Genomic DNA, 20,975 nt, shown 5'->3' with positions numbered 1-20,975 from the left:
CAGGGTGACCCAAAAAAAGAAAGAAAATCCCCAAAAAGAAAATACTTTCATCATCATTCAACACTTTCACCACACTCGCACATTATCACTGTTTTTGCAGAGGTGCTCAGAATACAACAGTCTAGAAGCATACACTCATAAAGATACACAACATATCCCTCCAAACTGCCAATATCCCAAACCCCTCCTTTAAAGTGCAGGCATTGTACTTCCCATTTCCAGGACTCAAGTCCGACTATATGAAAATAACCGGTTTCCCTGAATCCCTTCACTAAATATTACCCTGCTCACACTCCAACAGATCGTCAGGTCCCAAGTACCATTCGTCTCCATTCACTCCTATCTAACACGCTCACGCACGCTTGCTGGAAGTCCAAGCCCCTTACCCACAAAACCTCCTTTACCCCCTCTCTCCAACCCTTTCGAGGACGACCCCTACCCCGCCTTCCTTCCCCTATAGATTTATATGCTTTCCATGTCATTCTACTTTGATCCATTCTCTCTAAATGACCAAACCACCTCAACAACCCCTCTTCTGCCCTCTGACTAATACTTTTATTAACTCCACACCTTCTCCTAATTTCCACACTCCGAATTTTCTGCATAATATTTACACCACACATTGCCCTTAAACAGGACATCTCCACTGCCTCCAACCGTCTCCTCGCTGCTGCATTTACCACCCAAGCTTCACACCCATATAAGAGTGTTGGTACTACTATACTTTCATACATTCCCTTCTTTGCCTCCATAGATAACGTTTTTTGACTCCACATATACCTCAACGCACCACTCACCTTTTTTCCCTCATCAATTCTATGATTAACCTCATCCTTCATAACTCCATCCGCCGACACGTCAACTCCCAAGTATCTGAAAACATTCACTTCTTCCATACTCCTCCTCCCCAATTTGATATCCAATTTTTCTTTATCTAAATCATTTGACACCCTCATCACCTTACTCTTTTCTATGTTCACTTACAACTTTCTACCTTTACACACATTCCCAAACTCATCCACTAACCTTTGCAATTTCTCTTTAGAATCTCCCATAAGCACAGTATCATCAGCAAAAAGTAACTGTGTCAATTCCCATTTTGAATTTGATTCCCCATAATTTAATCCCACCCCTCTCCCAAACACCCTAGCATTTACTTCCTTTACAACCCCATCTATAAATATATTAAACAACCATGGTGACATTACACATCCCTGTCTAAGACCTACTTTTACCGGGAAGTAGTCTCCCTCTCTTCTACACACCCTAACCTGAGCCTCGCTATCCTCATAAAAACTCTTTACAGCATTTAATAACTTACCACCTATTCCATATACTTGCAACATCTGCCACATTGCTCCTCTATCCACTCTATCATACGCCTTTTCTAAATCCATAAATGCAATAAAAACTTCCCTACCTTTATCTAAATACTGTTCACATATATGCTTCAATGTAAACACCTGATCTACACATCCCCTACCCACTCTAAAACCTCCTTGCTCATCCGCAATCCTACATTCTGTCTTACCTCTAATTCTTTCAATTATAACCCTACCGTACACTTTTCCTGGTATACTCAGTAAGCTTATTCCTCTATAATTTTTACAGTCTCTTTTGTCCCCTTTCCCTTTATATAAAGGGACTATACATGCTCTCTGCCAATCCCTAGGTACCTTCCCCTCTTTCATACATTTATTAAACAAAAGTACCAACCACTCCAACACTATATCCCCCCCTGCTTTTAACATTTCTGTCATGATCCCATCAGTTCCAGCTGCTTTACCCCCTTTCATTTTACGTAATGCCTCACATACCTCCCCCACACTTACATTCTGCTCTTCTTCACTCCTAAAAGATGGTATACCTCCCTGACCAGTGCATGAAATTACTGCCTCTGTTTCTTCCTTAACATTTAAAAGTTCCTCAAAATATTCTCGCCATCTACCTAATACCTCCATCTCCCCATCTACTAACTCCCCTACTCTGTATTAGTATTAATTTGTGTAATTTGTATTAATTTGTGTAATAATTTTTTCTACTTTGGTTTATTAATACTACAATGAGCTGTTGGAGTGTGAGCAGGGTAATATTTTGTGAAGGGATTCATGGAAACCGGTTAGCAGGACTTGAGTCCTGGAAATGGGAAAGATAATGCCTGCACTTTAAAGGAGGGGCTTAGGATATTGGCAGTTTGGAGGGACGTCTGAACTGGTGTATCTGCATGCCTCTGCAAAGAGTGATTGTGTATGAGTGATGGTGAAAGTGTTGAATGATGAATGTTTTTTTTTTTTCCTTGGTATTTTGTTTTTTCTTTTTGAACCACCCTGCCTCTGTGGGAAATGGCCAATGTGTTAAAAAAAAAAAAAAGAAAAAAAAAAAAAAAGGGAATTTTTGTATTACAGTTGTTTCAAGGTGTAACACTCTCCAAAACATGGATATAAGCCACATTGACTATTGGGTTAGGGAATTATGCATGCGTAAAGTTAGTGGTTTGTGCAATTTATGCATTGGTGACTTCGTCCAATTTGAGTCCTATTTTAAGCCAATTCCATAACACCATTTGACTAAATTCTTAACTATGCATTCTGTTCTATTGATTGAGCACAAGAAACTACCCATTTAACTTTTAACTACCCTATAAAGTGCACAGATGTCAGTAATTTGACCAATTTTACACAAAATTAAAATTGAAAAATAAAAAAAAATAGATATTCCTGGCACTAAACATTTCATCTGCTCATTACTCGCATCACCAGGCCTCTCCTGTATTATACCTGCCTTCAGTTTTGAAATTTTAATCACTCAAAAATAGGTGTTTTAACACTGTTTCTTGGATAATAAAATATGAGCAGGAATGATTTGTCATGGTTTATGGTGTCCCCGTAATTTAATCAGACCTATTAAAAACCCTCGACAGCTGTAAAACATTACAAGAAAATCTTAAGATGTTAAATTTATTTCAAGGTGTATTACTCGTGTGCTGTTAGTGTAAGCAAAGTAGCATTTATGAAGGGATTCAGGAGAAACTGACAAACTGGACTTGAGTCCTGGAGGTGGGAAGTACAATGCCTGTGCTCTGTAGGAGGGGTGTTGATGTTGCAGTTTTTTAACTAGTGTAAGCGTGCCTCTGGCAAGACAATGATGAAGTGAAATGATTTTTTTTTTGTAGGTCATGATGCCTTAGTAGGAAATGGCTGGTGTGGGGAGGGGGGGAGAATACTAATCAAAATGTGGAAATGTGTAGCATTGTTTGACTATATGTATTGGGTTAAATCTACATAGTGTGCTTTTTGTCTTATCATGAAATTATAATAAATTTGGAAGGAATAAGGCATATTCTTGACAGCTTCACAACCTGCATGCTGGTAGGGAAGTTGGTGGTGGAAAAACAGGTCCTGGTTTCATTGTCTTCTAATGCTGTTACCCCACAATGCATCACGTGGACCCATCTGGTAGGCCACCCACATAGTAGTGCTGAGGTTGAAAACATTGGTGTATTTGAAGACTCAAAAAAAATTGTGCTTACTAGTACGTTGGACAGTCATTTGTTTCCCAGTACGTTGGAGACAGTTAATCGGTTAATATGTTGTACAGTGAACCCTTGATTTAATGTACAAATATGGAGGAGGAGGGGGGTTACATTCTGATTGTTTTTTCCATAATTGTAATAAGACGGCTTTGAATTCAACAGTACTTTGCCCATTAAGAAAAATTTACCCAGAGGATCACAACACTAAAACAATTTGGTATTTAAATGACATTGCCCATTAAATGTAGATTTGTCCATAAAAATGAACAATTCTGATTGAATGGACTTACCCAGTGTTTCCAAATGTTTGGCCATAGATTTTGTCCATTAAATTTGGTTTTTGTAACTGGATATTTTTGCTGTACTTTCCTTTTTTTTTTTTTTATGCTAATTTTTATTTTTTATTTTTAGCAAAGTCACCGCAACACTCCGAAGTCTACTTTTTACTTCTATCAAGCCAGTAATGGGGCACACATTTATCTGCATGCTCTTAATGTACAAATGCTGGTGCAGGAATATGGTGCTCTGGAGAACTGCCCTCCACTCATAAAAGCAAAGGTGGTAGAGAAGGTAAGCTGAAACTTCAAACTACCCATTGTACATTAGTTTTCCTGCATAAACTTCTCACATTTTCATTTTGTTCATAGAAAAATTGTCAGTGTTGGCCATTGTAATTTTCTTTATTTACTTCCTATTTTTACTAAACCTTCCTTAGGAGTCTGTGTCTATGACTGAAGATCTCCGTATGCGTCTGCGATATCTACGACACTTGCCAGTTACCTGCAGTTTTGAAGTTGTAGAAGTGTGTCTTCAGTTACCTGTTGTGTCCCAACTCACTCAAGCAATGTTTCAGGTAGGATTAAACTGTTTAGAGTTGTTTAAGATTAGTTCCTTATACAATACAGGAATGGTGTGTACACACATGTGCACTCCTTTTAATTTAGAAACTTGAGAATACTAAAATAATTCTGATGGGTTTTTCTTTAGCTTGGGTAATTAGTTACCAAATGGTAGTACAGGTTGGCTGTCGCTAATCCGGCATCATCGGGACCTGTAGGGTGCCGGATTACAGAGTGGCTAGGTTAGAATACACTTAACCCAGCGGTGATATTTATGTATTGGCGATTTCACCCAATGTATGCCCTATTTTTGGCTCATTCCATTGTTCCAGTCTACCAAACTTATAGCAATTTCACTAGTAGTCCTTTGGTAGTGATGTTTAAATTCAGCAAGATTTATATTATAAAAGTGTTGCACTGAACCTTCACTTCAGTGCAACTCTTGCAAGAACAGATCTTGCAAGATGTGTTCTTGTTGCTGGTTTGTTATATAAAATGGCTAGCTGGTTTAATATGAGTTAAAACCCATCAACTACACAATGGTCTTTAAGGACCTCGATAGAAATAAGTCGCTTTGTCTAACTTTTTTCGGTTATCCTAGGTTCTCTACACATATGCTGCTATGTATGATAATCTATAACTGTATTTGTGTATGCCTGAATAAACTTGCTTATTTACTTGCTTCTATTCTGTCGACTGAGTACAGGAAGGCCCCACTTATACGGCTGGTTAGGTTCCAGGCTACCGCCGTAAAGCGGAAACCGCCGTAAAGTGGAACACCCTTTTTTTCCACTTACAAATGCATACAAACACTAGATAACAAGTTTACACTAACATATATTAAGTTAGCAATAGAACCAGGCATCAAAAAACAATAAAAAAGTACAATACACACATAGTGCACTCATTACTTACCTTAAAATATTTATAGTCTTAATCTAGGGTGAGACAAGTAGTATTTATTGTAAGAAATCAAGTGTGGTATGTATGGTAGTCAGCCAGGCTACCATACCAGGCCACCCCACCCACACATACAATTCTATGATATTTAAGCATCCCAGAGCGATAAAATGTATATACAGTTCACTCGTTACTTACCTTAAAATATTTGTAGTCTTATGTAGGGTCAGGAGTAAGTAAATGAGATAAAACGAATAAATGAGAGAGAGAAAGAATGAGTGCATGAGAGAGGACAGGCGCAGAGTTATGTAAACAAACCAGGCGAAGGTAAGTTTTGTAAACAAAGTGTACACGTCTGCTTTGTGTACAAGTTACATTGTGTACAGGTTGTCTCTACATTGATACGGTAGAATAAATAAAGAAGAACACTCCCATTCTCATGTAACATCATTTTGAGAAGAAATGATGCTCTGAGTGAAGGCAATGGAAATAAGTCACTCTGACTTTTTTGGGTTATCCTAGGTTCTCTACACATATGTTGTTCTTTCTTTCTTTCTTTCAACACACCGGCCGTATCCCACCGAGGTGGGGTGGCCCAAAAGGAAAAACGAAAGTTTCTCCTTTTACATTTAGTAATATATACAGGAGAAGAGGTTACTAGCCCCTTGCTCCCGGCATTTTAGTTGCCTCTTACAACACGCATGGCTTACGGAGGAAGAATTCTGTTCCACTTCCCCATGGAGATAAGAGGAAATAAACAAGAATAAGAACTAGAAAGAAAATAGAAGAAAACCCAGAGGGGTGTGTATATATGTGCTTGTACATGTATGTGTAGTGTGACCTAAGTGTAAGTAGAAGTAGCAAGACGTACCTGAAATCTTGCATGTTCATGAGACAGAAAAAAGGACACCAGCAATCCTACCATCATGTAAAACAATTACAGGCTTTCGTTTTACACTCACTTGGCAGGACGGTAGTACTTCCCTGGGCGGTTGCTGTCTACCAACCTACTACCTAGGACATATGTTGTTATGTATGATAATCTATGTAACTGTATTTGTGTATACCTGAATAAACTTACTTACATACATACGAAAGGAATAATTTTCTACAGTTGCCCCCAGTAACACATTTTCTCTTATGTTAGATTAGAGAAAATGTTATTCTTGGCATCACTTGTACAAGTTATCTGGCTACGACATCTCATATTTATGTTTATTTATTCTATTGTAGGGTGTATTTATCATCTTTTTATGTTATGTATCGTGTTTATTATATAATTTTGAAAAAAATATCATGGATGGATTAATGAAAATGTGTATATTAACGTAATATACAACATTTAATAAGACTCGGTGATTATTATTATTAGCATTTCTAATATGGCGTCGCTTGTGCAAGTCGTCTGCTACCACATCTCATATTTATGTTTATTTATTCTATTGTGGGGTGTATTTATCATCTTTTTATGTTATGTATCGTGTTTATTATATAATTTTGAAAAAATATCATAGATGGATTAATGAAAATGTGTATTTAACGTAATATACGACATTTAAATGAGACGATTATTATCATTACTAATAATACTAATATGACGTCTGGAGACATAAGACACTCTTACTGATTTTAATGTGTACCTGCATGCCAGCACAGTATGTAAGTTTATTTAAGTACAGGTATACATAAGTATAATTATGGTTACAGGAAAGTGGGTGCAGGAGGGAAGAGGAGCGATTGGTGGAATGATGATGTAAAGAGAGTAGTAAGGGAGAAAAAGTTAGCATATGAGAAGTTTTTACAAAGTAGAAGTGATGCAAGGAGGGAAGAGTATATGGAGAAAAAGAGAGAAGTTAAGAGAGTGGTGAAGCAATGTAAAAAGAGAGCAAATGAGAGAGTGGGTGAGATGTTATCAACAAATTTTGTTGAAAATAAGAAAAAGTTTTGGAGTGAGATTAACAAGTTAAGAAAGCCTAGAGAACAAATGGATTTGTCAGTTAAAAATAGGAGAGGAGAGTTATTAAATGGAGAGTTAGAGGTATTGGGAAGATGGAAGGAATATTTTGAGGAATTGTTAAATGTTGATGAAGATAGGGAAGCTGTGATTTCGTGTATAGGGCAAGGAGGAATAACATCTTGTAGGAGTGAGGAAGAGCCAGTTGTGAGTGTGAGGGAAGTTCGTGAGGCAGTAGGTAAAATGAAAGGGGGTAAGGCAGCCGGGATTGATGGGATAAAGATAGAAATGTTAAAAGCAGGTGGGGATATAGTTTTGGAGTGGTTGGTGCAATTATTTAATAAATGTATGGAAGAGGGTAAGGTACCTAGGGATTGGCAGAGAGCATGCATAGTTCCTTTGTATAAAGGCAAAGGGGATAAAAGAGAGTGCAAAAATTATAGGGGGATAAGTCTGTTGAGTGTACCTGGTAAAGTGTATGGTAGAGTTATAATTGAAAGAATTAAGAGTAAGACGGAGAATAGGATAGCAGATGAACAAGGAGGCTTTAGGAAAGGTAGGGGGTGTGTGGACCAGGTGTTTACAGTGAAACATATAAGTGAACAGTATTTGGATAAGGCTAAAGAGGTGTTTGTGGCATTTATGGATTTGGAAAAGGCGTATGACAGGGTGGATAGGGGGGCAATGTGGCAGATGTTGCAAGTGTATGGTGTAGGAGGTAGGTTACTGAAAGCAGTGAAGAGTTTTTACGAGGATAGTGAGGCTCAAGTTAGAGTATGTAGGAAAGAGGGAAATTTTTTCCCAGTAAAAGTAGGCCTTAGACAAGGATGTGTGATGTCACCGTGGTTGTTTAATATATTTATAGATGGGGTTGTAAGAGAAGTAAATGCGAGGGTCTTGGCAAGAGGCGTGGAGTTAAAAGATAAAGAATCACACACAAAGTGGGAGTTGTCACAGCTGCTCTTTGCTGATGACACTGTGCTCTTGGGAGATTCTGAAGAGAAGTTGCAGAGATTGGTGGATGAATTTGGTAGGGTGTGCAAAAGAAGGAAATTAAAGGTGAATACAGGAAAGAGTAAGGTTATGAGGATAACAAAAAGATTAGGTGATGAAAGATTGAATATCAGATTGGAGGGAGAGAGTATGGAGGAGGTGAACGTATTCAGATATTTGGGAGTGGACGTGTCAGCGGATGGGTCTATGAAAGATGAGGTGAATCATAGAATTGATGAGGGAAAAAGAGTGAGTGGTGCACTTAGGAGTCTGTGGAGACAAAGAACTTTGTCCTTGGAGGCAAAGAGGGGAATGTATGAGAGTATAGTTTTACCAACGCTCTTATATGGGTGTGAAGCGTGGGTGATGAATGTTGCAGCGAGGAGAAGGCTGGAGGCAGTGGAGATGTCATGTCTGAGGGCAATGTGTGGTGTGAATATAATGCAGAGAATTCGTAGTTTGGAAGTTAGGAGGAGGTGCGGGATTACCAAAACTGTTGTCCAGAGGGCTGAGGAAGGGTTGTTGAGGTGGTTCGGACATGTAGAGAGAATGGAGCGAAACAGAATGACTTCAAGAGTGTATCAGTCTGTAGTGGAAGGAAGGCGGGGTAGGGGTCGGCCTAGGAAGGGTTGGAGGGAGGGGGTAAAGGAGGTTTTGTGTGCGAGGGGCTTGGACTTCCAGCAGGCATGCGTGAGCGTGTTTGATAGGAGTGAATGGAGACAAATGGTTTTTAATACTTGACGTGCTGTTGGAGTGTGAGCAAAGTAACATTTATGAAGGGATTCAGGGAAACCGGCAGGCCGGACTTGAGTCCTGGAGATGGGAAGTACAGTGCCTGCACTCTGAAGGAGGGGTGTTAATGTTGCAGTTTAAAAACTGTAGTGTAAAGCACCCTTCTGGCAAGACAGTGATGGAGTGAATGATGGTGAAAGTTTTTCTTTTTCGGGCCACCCTGCCTTGGTGGGAATCGGCCGGTGTGATAATATATAATAAAAAATATATAAAATATGAAATAACTTTTAAAAACATTTGAAATTTTGGAGTTTCCAGACAAAATGGAGAGACTTAGTGCTTACTGAGCTCACGAAGAATGTAAACAAACAAGGTGGGGCGCGGTGACCGTATTAGAAAGTCAGGTGGGGGGAGCCGTATAGCGAGTTTTGGTCATAATTTGAAATGACCGTATTAGCGGAACGCCATAAAGTGAAACGCCGTAAAGCGGGGCCTTCCTGTATAAGAAACCGCCCATTCACCTGTTTCAACTACCCTGTAAAGTGGTCAGAAATTGCCAAATTTGGCCAATTTCACACAAATTTCAAAAGATGCCAATTTCAAAATAGGATCCAGAAAAACAATGCAGACATTTCTGGTACTAAAATAAAAATTTTCCTGTTCATTAGTCAAGTCTCCAGGCCACTCTTATATTACTCTTTCTTTCCATTTTGAATTGTATTCACACAAAGAGATGATGATTTACTGTTATGCAAACTACTGCATTATTGTAATAATTGTATAATGTCAACCCATTTGTGACTGCATATTAGACTGGCCAGTTGGATACACATTGGACGGCGACGTCCAGTATGTGAACACGGCAAAAATCTAACACTTCCTCTACTTTGAGCTCGATTTCAAGGTACTTTTCGTCAGGAAATCCATCAAAATCATATCTGTTTTTGTAATGTATCTTCCATTCTATCAAATGAAATTAAAAAAAAAAATGAGAATACAACCATATAAACATGAAAATATACTGCTAAAGGGCGGCTAATGACCGAGAAGTGAACTTGGTTATTTATCGTCCGATTTCTTTCATTTTTGGTGTACATTAAGAAGCATCTTCCCATCATAAATTGCCCAAGTTTCAGTAAGATAGTCCAACAGACAATTGAGGAAAAATTATTTACCAAAAATCATATATGTCAAGCCCAAACCAGGTACTGGAAATAAGTCACTTTGTCTAACTTTTTGGGTTATCCTAGGTTCTCTACACACATGCTGCTATGTATAATAATCTATGTAGAGAAAATAGCTTTTTTGTTTGTTTTTTGGTGCATTACAAATGTATATCACAGTCCTGTGCTATACTCCTTTTTCTCTAATATAAGCCCCCCAAGACAGGGATAGGAGGATGGTACTTGTAGCCCATATCCTCTTCACAACTTTGTCGAACTGCTCGGTATTATGCCAAATATTATTCATTCTGCAGTATTTACAATGTTTTTGTAATTTATATAGTTTGTCATTAGATCAGTTGTGATAGGTAAATAAACTGTAGTGTTGACATTAGAGTAATAATAAAGCATATTTTCCTGCATCATGAGACTGAGCTCATGGCAACCGACAGTGGCTTCAAAGCCACCTTATCTTTTATGGACAACGTACTGTGTATGTGCTTTACACAATGAGACGCATTTCTTTTATTTGTTGGAACCATGTCTAGGGCTAAAAGTAATCCAGTTATAACAATAAATGGAGAAAAAGAAATTGGAATGACTTGTGCAGCACCACCAGACAGTAGCAGCAAGTTGGTGTGGCAACCCTGGAAATTTCAAGCTTTGCTAGCTGAAATTAGTGCCGGATAACTGAAGGAACCGAATAACTGATTGCCGGATTTGTGATGGCGGACCTGTATTTGATCGAACTGTTGTTAGTGAGACACTGTCATGATCTTGTAGTTGACACAATAGCAGGGAAACATGGCAGCATTCATTACCTTCCCTGTGGTTGCGAATATTATTGTAGCCTTCACGGTTCAGTGGTATTAAGAGTGTAGCATTAGCACATACTAGTTCTTGGGCTCATCTCTTGCCCATTCATTAAAGTTGTTCAATAAAACTTTTTGGGAGCATAGTTTAGGTTTGCCATTACAGTATGGTGAGGTATTATAATGTAAACCTTCATTGTCATATAAAAATATATTCTTGATATCTACATGGAATTAACTATTGTATAGGTATTTCTGTGAATTAGTATTATCAGTATAGCACTGTCACTAATATATCGTTATCGCTGTCATGCTTCTGGTAAGATAGTGATAGTGGAAAGTGCTTCTTTTTTCAGGTTACCCTGCTTCAGTGGGAGACCATTAGCGTGTTAAAAACAAGTTTACCCTAATATAGTTCTTTTTAATTTTTCTGTAGGATCAGATTGATTCCAGACAACGTAAGCGCAACAAACGTGCCCGTGAAGAACGAAAAATAGAGAAACGCGTACAAGCAGAAGAGGATCGCATGATGGGACGCAGCAAGGGAGCCACCAATCTTAAGATAGAATCTTTGAGACAGTTTCCCTCTTTTTGTGATGACCTTTCTTCAAGGTATAATTATCTTTATTCAGTCATGCATTTCTAATTTCAACTTTTCACTCCTGATTATAGGAGTTTAGTGTAGTGCTGCTAATATTTGAAAACCTCAGATCATTGAGGAAGACAAGGGCTACTGATAAAAGTGAAGAGAACACCTTGCCTAGACAAGTCTTGATTGTGGATATTATTTTTCTTAGGATGAGCAGCGAGTTCGCTGAAAAATATATAAAAAAAAAAAATAAAAAACTTATATTAGTTGCAGTGGGAAAGGGTTGAGGGGATGGGAGTGAGTTGGGATGGCAAAATGAGTGATTAGTCAAATATTCGTAAGACATCGAGAGGTCTAGTGTTACCAGAAATATTTGTTACTGCTGAAACATTGTTTAACTTGTCCTTACTTGGTTTTGTGATATTGAATCTTATATTACAGCTCTTTTTAAATATTTTCCTTTGTATTTACTTGAGTGTTTGTCATAGTGAGTTACAAGTCAGACTGACGTTAAGGGTGCTCAGTGCATGTAAATCAGTTCTTGTGGTAATGTCCCATGATACATTGGAACCTCAAATTTCGAACGTATCGCTTATCGAGCTCTTCGAAAATAGAACCCTTTTTTCGAACCAACTTTGTCCCTATTATCGAACTCGCACCTATTTTCGAACCGCCGGGTGCCGGACCTGTCCGGCAGCCTGCTCTGTCCGTGTACCCACGCAGGCGCCGTGAGCCAGTCTAATTTTGTTGATGCTTGAGTGAACACTAACCTGCACTCTCATTCAAACATTTTAAGATTATTTCATTGTATTTAGTGCTTGTGTGACTGTGAAATAAGCTACAATGGGCTCAAAAAAACTTGCTAGTGGTACCCCTGGGGTAAAGAAAGTGAGAAACGCCTAGATGTGAAGAAGGAAATAATACAGAAGTGGAATGATGTCACATTGGTGGGAAGCGGTGGTCGCAGCAGTTGTGTTTGCCCGGAGAGAGGAAGGAAGAGGTATGAAGTCATCTTCACTTTATCACCCTATACAAGAAGCATCCGTCTCTCAATGAGTTATCCTGATGTCGTGTCTGCACGTTTGAGCATCCAGACACAGGTACAAGCAGGATCTAGCCGAAATTTGCCGAATTTCTTCGAGAATTGTAAGTGGCGTCCCAGTGACCCCACGCTACAGCGTCCCATGCTGTTTCTCAAGTCACGTGTTCAGCGTCACTTGTATGTTTCTGTTGTTGTTCAGCTCGGCACAGCTGTTTCAGCAAGCCAGAGACGAGTTTTGTGGTGATTTCTGCGTCCAGTGTGTCTCCCTGTGTTTGTGGGTGGGAGAGGAAGTGGCTGTTTCCTCGCCTCACCCACGCTTGCCCTACTCACACCTCACCAGCCTACCACCACACTCCACCACTATGTACTCACTCCCTCTGCTGTGTTTTCTGCTGTTTTCCATGTGAATTCATTGCCAGAGCTGTGTATCAGAGTGCTCGAGGCCACTCGAAGCTACGTGGATCAGCATGCCACGTAGATCACTCGAAGCCACGTGGATCAGCAAGCCACGCGGATCAACAAGCCACATGGATCAGCAAGCCATGTGGATCAGCATGCCACGTAGATCACGACACCACGTGGATCCCGACTCCACTTGGGGTGTGGGCGATGTCACATGGATCTACAAGCCACGTGGGTTAACAAGTCAGATGTCCCAGGCCACATGCTGTGGTCTGCTTCCCGCATCACATTGACGTCACCGATGCTGCTGCCTGACTTCATGATGTCTGTTGACGTCACCTCGATGTCTGCTGACGTCACCTCGCGACGTCACGCCTGACATCACATGATGTCACATGGTGTGTTTCAGTAAATATTTCAGTATTGTCGAGAAGAGTGAGAGAAGATATATGTCGTGTGTTAATTAATTCTTCTCAATCAGTGTTCTCACATGTTAGTGTATGGCTTAGTGTCAGTTTTGTGCACAGAAAAGCATTATTTGCTAGTTTAAGCCATGTACCGCATGTACCACAGGTGTGTAGTTTCCGTGTGTCCAGTGAGGTCTGAGCCAGACTTCTGTAGCACCACTGTGCTAAGTCACCTGATGTGACCAGTGCATTCGACAGCTGATATCAGTCAGCTCTGAGCCCAAGCCCCCTTGTGCAGAAAGCTCTTATGCTCGTCGCTCGTGATGTTCTGCAGAATTGTACCTGCTAAGATTCCCATCTAGATTTGTTTCACTTCACCTCCAGACCTTCAGAGTGCAGTTATATGCAGAGAAACAAGTCTGGGGACGCTTAGACTAACCTCTGCTATAACTCCAACTGCCGAGAGAATGACACTCGTCAAGCCGCAGTTAGCCCTGTCGGCAGGCGCTGTGTCAGCCTCGTGTCACAAGCTTCAGTGAGCAGCCTGCACAAAGATGATGTCACTTTGACTGCTAGCTCGCTCACTGCAGTCTGGTGTATGATGTTACGACTCCCAGATGTTTTGCCCAGTCGTCTCTGCCACAACTCGCTCCACGCTAGCCGGCAGTGACAGCCCAGCGACAGTACCAGTCGAGAAGTGTCCTCCTGAGTCGCTTGCCAGAAGTCCTGCCCAGTTGCCGAGTTTTGTCGATGCTTCACTCAAGGGCACCAGCATGTCGTGCCCCAGGTTGAGTGAAAACCTGCAGCGACTCCTACAATGTCTGCTTCACCATTCCAGAGGAGACCGTAACCTGTTACGTCACAGCTCAGCCGCAGCGATATCTCCTGTGTTGCAGTATCTGTCCAGACGCAGGAAGGCATGCAGTGATGCCCTTCAATGCTCACTGCCTTTGACCATGATGTTTAGCACACCCCACATGTTTTTTTTTGCTTCCCTCCCTGTAGGAAGTTTTTTTTTTTCCATGTACATATGTATATACAGTGGACCCCCGGTTAACGATATTTTTTCACTCCAGAAGTATGTTCAGGTGCCAGTACTGACCGAATTTGTTCCCATAAGGAATATTGTGAAGTAGATTAGTCCATTTCAGACCCCCAAACATACACATACAAACGCACTTACATAAATACACTTACATAATTGGTTGCATTCGGTGGTGATCGTTATGCGGGGGTCCACTGTATGTTTATATTTTGTGTTCTGCGCCCTGTTCCTACGAGAGAGTTTTTTTTTTACCACCAGTATTGTCGAGGTAGGTGGCCGAGCGAATGTACACAGCCTGTACTGTCTGCACAGACAGCCTATGCTGTCTGCCAGCTTAGTTCATATTTCGTGCCACTCGGGTGCTGCCCTCTGGGCCTGCCCAGGTCTGTGGGAAGCTGGTCCCACACTCACTCACACAGTGGCCTAGCAGGAAGACACAAGGTCTAGTAGCTCTCTCCTCTCGTGGGATGGCTTTCCCGGGCCATGGGCACAACACACAAGCCTGTGTACCCACCACTACATTGCAAATACAGAAAGAAGCCTCCGAAGATGTATCATTTACTCCCCGCTACCAGCATTACCAATTAATCGTGGTTCACATAATGTCCAAGAGAATTATGTCCAAATATTTGTGGAGAAGTACCACCCTGAGCAAGCTGAAACAAGCCATCTTTGCAACAAGTTCAGTGACAGAGCCATGTCCCATTTTAGGGAAATTTTAGAGGCACCAGAAACAGAGGACTGTGGACAGTTATTTTGTGAGACAGGGGTCCAGTGGCATTAAAAGACAGAGAAGGGAAGTAACCCCAGAGAGGGACTTGATACCTGAAGTCTTCATGGAGGGGAATTCTCCTTCCAAACACTAACCCCAACTCCCTCTCTCCTCCTCCCTATCTTCCAGATGCCATCACCAATCTTCAGTAATGGTAAGTAAAATGTTATCTTGTATGTTTATTTAAATCTATTAATACATAATTGAACACTATATTTGTTGTGTATGTAAAACTATAATTAATCTCTATAAAATGTATTATTTGTGTGTGAATATTTTTGTGTTTCTGGAACGGATTAATTGTATTTCCATTATTTCTTATGGGAAATATTGCTTCGCTTTTCGGACTTTTCGAATTTAGAACTAACTCCTGGACCGGATTAAGTTCGATATTTGAGGTTCCACTGTATTTCTCTTGCATTTTTTTATCGAGTCCTTGGAGGATGGTGTAGATGCGATACATATACTAGTATGTAAATTTGCTGAAAGTGGTTACTTTGCTGATGTCCCCATTTCCTGATGACTCCATTTTGTAGTTCATTGTTTTTGAGGCCTCCCTCACTACTCCTTGGGTCTCCTGTTCATGCACTGCCATCCTTGTATCATTTATATACTGTATATCAAAACCTCTTATAAGAAAAAGTAAGTTTCTTACTATTCTGTTAAATTAGTCCACCCATTATTTCTTTCTTTTTGCACTTTTTCTCCTCTTGCTTCAAACCTGTGTTGCACACTAGCACTTCTTTCCAAAACCCACATGTCTGATATCCTCATCACTTTTTTTCTAGCAGTTGTTTATACCTCATGCTAACTATTCCTTTTGTGAATATTTGCTTGTGTGACTGGTTTTGATTGACTGGGAAACTGGGTTATTTTGTATAATAATATGCATGATTGTGAAATTTTGTATTGCCTGTACTGTATGTATTTGAGTTTGTAAAGGGGGATGGTGTATGCTGAACTGTCCCACTTCTTGACTTTGAACCGACTGACTTGATCGAGCCATATCTTTAACTATTTTTGTATCTCGTGTGGAATTCAATTTTGTCATTGCTTAATCCATTCCCCACATTTTCATATTTGTGTGTAACTTCCTACCAAGCCCATTTGTTTTTGTATTCCTTGTAAACGACTTATCCTTGTATACCCTTTTTGTCTGTAGTGTTTGATTATATTTCCTGTTCACTCTAGTGAGATGAAGCCTGCCTGAAGGATGAACAACACCCTTGCAGCCCCCAGTCACAGACCAGGCCTCCCATTACACAGTTCTCCTATTCTTCATAGGTCATTCCTCTTGACTATTACCAGTCCTAATGCTCCCTCTTTTGCACTCCTTAGTTTCACTTTATTTTAAAAGATGTGGGTTCCATACTGGCACTGTATGTACATTGTGTCTGGCATTGTGAATTTTTAATTTCTTCTTTGCTAACTATCCTCTTTTACATTCATTCACTCACCTTTACCTTAATTTTTTTTTCTTTTGTCATTTGCTTCCTTCTGTTGCTCTTCCTGTATTTTTACGTTCTGTGCTCTTAGTCCATCTACATGAGAAGGATTCCTGTTACAGGAAAATAACCTTTAGTACTTCATTCATTTTTTTTTTTAATGCATTTGTTTTTTGCACTGCAGTGATGTGGAGGTCTGTACTGTCACATAATGTAAACAAAGCACTGCCAATGATTGTTTGATGTTGATTTGGACATAGTGGTTCCTAATGTGCCTCTTTTGATGTGCCTATACATACAATACCCTAACGTATTGTAGAGTAATTACTGTACCTAATTTCTTCTTTAGAGAGAGGTGTTTGGGATATTGGCTGTTCGGAGTAATATCTGAACTGTTGTATGTGGGTGCCTCTGCAAAGACTGATTATGTGTGAATGTTTGTGAAATTTTGTGTTCACCCTTCCTTGGTGGGAGATGGCCAGTGTGTTGAAAGAAAAAAAAAATCTCTGTTTGGGTTCATTTTTGTTATACGTAATTTTCTTAAGGATATTTGCTACTTGGGTGATAGCAAAAAGGAAATGGACAGGTAGCTAAAAATAGGTTAAATTAGTACTGGCAGGTAGTGCTCTTGTCTACTGCTATAATTGTCAACATTACCTATCAGTCACTATTTCTGAGGCCTGGGAGAAGTTGGTTGCTGAGGACTTGGTTTGTGTTTATTCCAGTTTTAGCATTATTGGTATACAAAACTGACAGGTTGGTGAGTTAAGCAAATGTGCAACATCTGTATATCTCTGTTTTGAGGACATTTTGCAATTGCCTTTTTCCATTCAATAGTGCTTAATAACTGGAGATTGTATATTTCTTCCAGAGAAGTGGGAAGCACTAAAATGAACTACTTTTAATTAACACTATCCACAGTGAATTGCATCTACCACTTGTTTGAAATAGGGCAAAAAAACAAAAAATGGTTAGTTTCATTTTGTCTTCCATTCCTTGTTCTTTGTCCTTGTTACAGAATCCATAGTTATGGTTGATGTGGTGCTTTTGGCCAACTGTGGCCACCTCCACCACTACGTAATGATAACCACTCGATTTTCTCATTTAATATTTTTCACTGTCAATCGCCAACACATTCAACACTTGCACAAATGCAAGTAGTGTCAGTAAACGACAGTTTAAGGTACAAGATGTGTAACTGTGTATAACACTAGCCTCCCTGCACAACCTCCCACACCTTGACACTTTTTTGGAGGGGGGAGTAAGATTTTATCTGAAGACAAGATTGGGTGATGTGATGGTAGGCCACATATAAGGGCTACAGTGACTGCTGTGGCTGCTGCTTGACACTCAAGTGCACTACAGAATTGTCTCATTTAATAACTTCATCACTCATTATAGTCAGTCACCAACATATTTGACAATTTTATAAATGCAGCTAGGGTAGGTAAATTGATATTTATGGCATGAGAATGAAAAATTCTTTTACACTGGCTGTGTGCACAACCATCTGCCAGATCCAGTAACCACCACCCACCTTTACTCCAATCACACTGTCAACCACAGTTTTCTTAAAAGTTTTAGTTTCACACATAATCATCTTCCTGGCACCTCTGATATCACTTTCACTTTGAGTGCTATGATTAGTATCCAGAAACGAGATTGGATGACATGGAAAATCAACTGATAACCATAGAGAAACTGTCATTTCATGTATGTCCAGACTGATTAGTTTTACTCCAAGCAGTGATGCTAGGCCTCCCCGACACTAAAATGCTGGCCTTGGATGCTTCATAATGGTAAAGTGTATAACTAATTCTGCCCAGGCAACACATGGTAATGGTGAGCTACTATTGGAAATGTAAATTTAAGTTTCATAGCATTGGAAACTTGAGCTATGATTGTGCAGCTTATGAGGTTTAACTGTTCATCTGTGATGCTGTTAAGAGCATTCTGTTCACTTATTACACCATAGTGGCTTATGAGACCTTGGCTACTCACTCTTACATCTTCCACAAGTCTTCCTCTTGATATGATTTATTGGTAATTCGGTTAATATTTCTGATTCTACTAAACTTGAATGCCAATCAGTTTATTTAACTGTTTGTAATTTTGCTTTTGGTCTTGTAAAGTTTTATGCTAGTGTTATTTACCTTTATGTATCTTGTGAATATTCTTCAGACCCAGCAGTGAGGTTGATGGAGCAAATGCAGGCACTGAACAAATTACCAGTGAAACTAGTACCAGTCCCAATAGTGAGCTGCCAGGGAGTTCCTCCACAGACCCAACACATACTGGCATGTCTTTTGCAAAGGTTTGTGGACATGTGGTCTGTAATATTAAGAATATTAAGAGAAAAAAGAAAATATATTATCAGTGGTAGAGCAGCATAAAGCAACACAGCAGAGAAGGTGTCTGCGTAAATAGCTCTCATGGGTATTTGTGGGATAATTTTTTTTTTTTTTTTTAAACAAGTGGGATAATATTGGGAGATAATTTAAGTTATTATTGAAGTATAGTGAAGATTAACTGTTCACGAGCTAATGAGCAGGTATGCAAGTGAACATTGCTAGCATATTGAAACAAGAGATATGCAAAAGAATAAATATATCATGTCCTTGCCTTGTGGTTTAACGAGTTGATTAAATGAGTGTTTACTTGTATACATTCATGGGTACAAAAGAACCCACATGGAGATAATAAAACTAATTTGAGTAATGTATTGTTGCCTTTCCACTGAGGCAACAGGAGACACTTTACCTTGGCCAAAGAAAAAGATGCTGTCAGGGCATTAGGAGTTACTGCATCAGGTTTCCACTCAAGGGTTTTACTGTTAAACATACAATATTCTCTATCATGGATGGGGATGCTGTGTTTTAGCCAGCCATTTGAGCTAGGATATCTGTCATGGAGTCTGTCTCCACCACTACTGTGTATAGATCATTCCACTTCCCAACCACCCTGAAACTGAAGAAATACTTCCTGACATCCCTATGACTTGTCTGTGTTTTTTAACTTCAGCTGTGCTTTGCCTCTCAACCTGTCCCTGTCCTATCAATTCCTCCAAGTATTTTGTACGTTATACTTTCTTCCCTGGTCCTTCTGTCCTCCAGGGTTGTTAGGTTCATTTCCTCAAACCTCTTGTTGTAACTCATACCCCTTGCCTCTGGAACTAATCTTGTTGCTTACTTTTGCATTCTCCAGTTTAATTAGTTTCGTCAGGTGTGGGTTTCATACTGGTGCTACATACCTCAAGATGATGGGTCATGAAATCATAATAAAAAGATTCCGAACAAAACGCAGTATGGGTGGGGCTCACACTCGCAACAAATGTCTTAAAACTTAAGGCCAGTGTGTAAGCCACTGGGGCAGCTGGCTACAATAAGTCATCCAACTGTATGTTCATTCGCCATAGGGAGGTTACTGTGAGTCCCACTATGATCACAAATGCAAGTCATGTGCTGACCTGGGTTTTTAAGACTTTCTTGCTGTGAGTTTGAGCCCCACTCATACTGTGGTTTCTCAAGATGATAGGCCTAACATATTGTATAAAGCTCTCACCATTTAGTCTGGTGGAGAGTGCTTCAGTGTGAGATTGAAATACTAATTTTAATTTCAGAACTCGGTGTCTTAATTACTTGGAGATTTTTTTATTTTTTGTCCAGATGATTAGAGAAGGTAAAGTGCGGGTTCAGCATTCCCAAAATGAACCTACTAGTATAACAGGAGGAGTGTGGCCAACGCTTGGAGGGCCTCTCACAAGATCAACATCAAAAGGAAACGGAGGCAAGTTCTTTCTTTCAACACACCGGCCGTATCCCACCAAGGCAGGGTGGCCCAAAAAGAAAAACGAAAGTTTCTCTTTTAAATTTAGTAATTTATATGGGAGAAGGGGTTACTAGCCCCTTGCTCCCGGCATTTTAGTCGCCTCTTACAACACGCATGGCTTACGGAGGAAGAATTCTGTTCCACTTCCCTATGGAGATAAGAGGAAATAAACAAGAACTAGAAAGAAAATAGAAGAATACCCAGAGGGGTGTGTATATATATGCTTGTACATGTAAGTGTAGTGTGACCTAAGTGCAAGTAGAAGTAGCAAGACATAACCTGAAATCTTTCACGTTTATGAGACAGACAAAAGACACCAGCAATCCTACCATCATGTAAAACGATTACAGGTTTTCGTTGTACACTCACTTGGCAGGACGGTAGTACCTCCCTGGACGGTTGCTGTTTACCAACCTACTACCTAGGTGAGGTAAGTTATTTCAGAATTTAATGTGGATTCTATACCATTTCATCACAAAGTTCTGCATAATAGGTTTAACCCTTTCAGGGTCCAGACCCC

General features: G+C 39.9%; 1 protein-coding gene across 1 annotated transcript in view; it reads left to right on the top strand.

Annotated features, from left to right (window-relative positions):
• LOC128688406 (E3 ubiquitin-protein ligase RNF10) overlaps positions 1-20,975 on the top strand; it is a 49,925-nt gene that overhangs the window by 16,118 nt on the left and 12,832 nt on the right. The window contains exons 8-12 of the mRNA XM_053776266.2: positions 3,944-4,102; positions 4,248-4,385; positions 11,362-11,537; positions 18,809-18,941; positions 20,293-20,413. Of these exons, the coding sequence (XP_053632241.2) occupies positions 3,944-4,102; positions 4,248-4,385; positions 11,362-11,537; positions 18,809-18,941; positions 20,293-20,413 (727 nt within the window). The remainder of the gene's footprint in view (positions 1-3,943; positions 4,103-4,247; positions 4,386-11,361; positions 11,538-18,808; positions 18,942-20,292; positions 20,414-20,975) is intronic.

The sequence above is a fragment of the Cherax quadricarinatus genome, chromosome 19 (genome assembly GCF_038502225.1).
Source record: "Cherax quadricarinatus isolate ZL_2023a chromosome 19, ASM3850222v1, whole genome shotgun sequence".
NCBI classification, from domain to species: Eukaryota; Metazoa; Arthropoda; class Malacostraca; order Decapoda; family Parastacidae; genus Cherax; species Cherax quadricarinatus.
The sequence above is the reverse complement of the archived record's forward strand: the minus strand, read 5'-3'. Positions and strand labels throughout refer to the sequence as shown.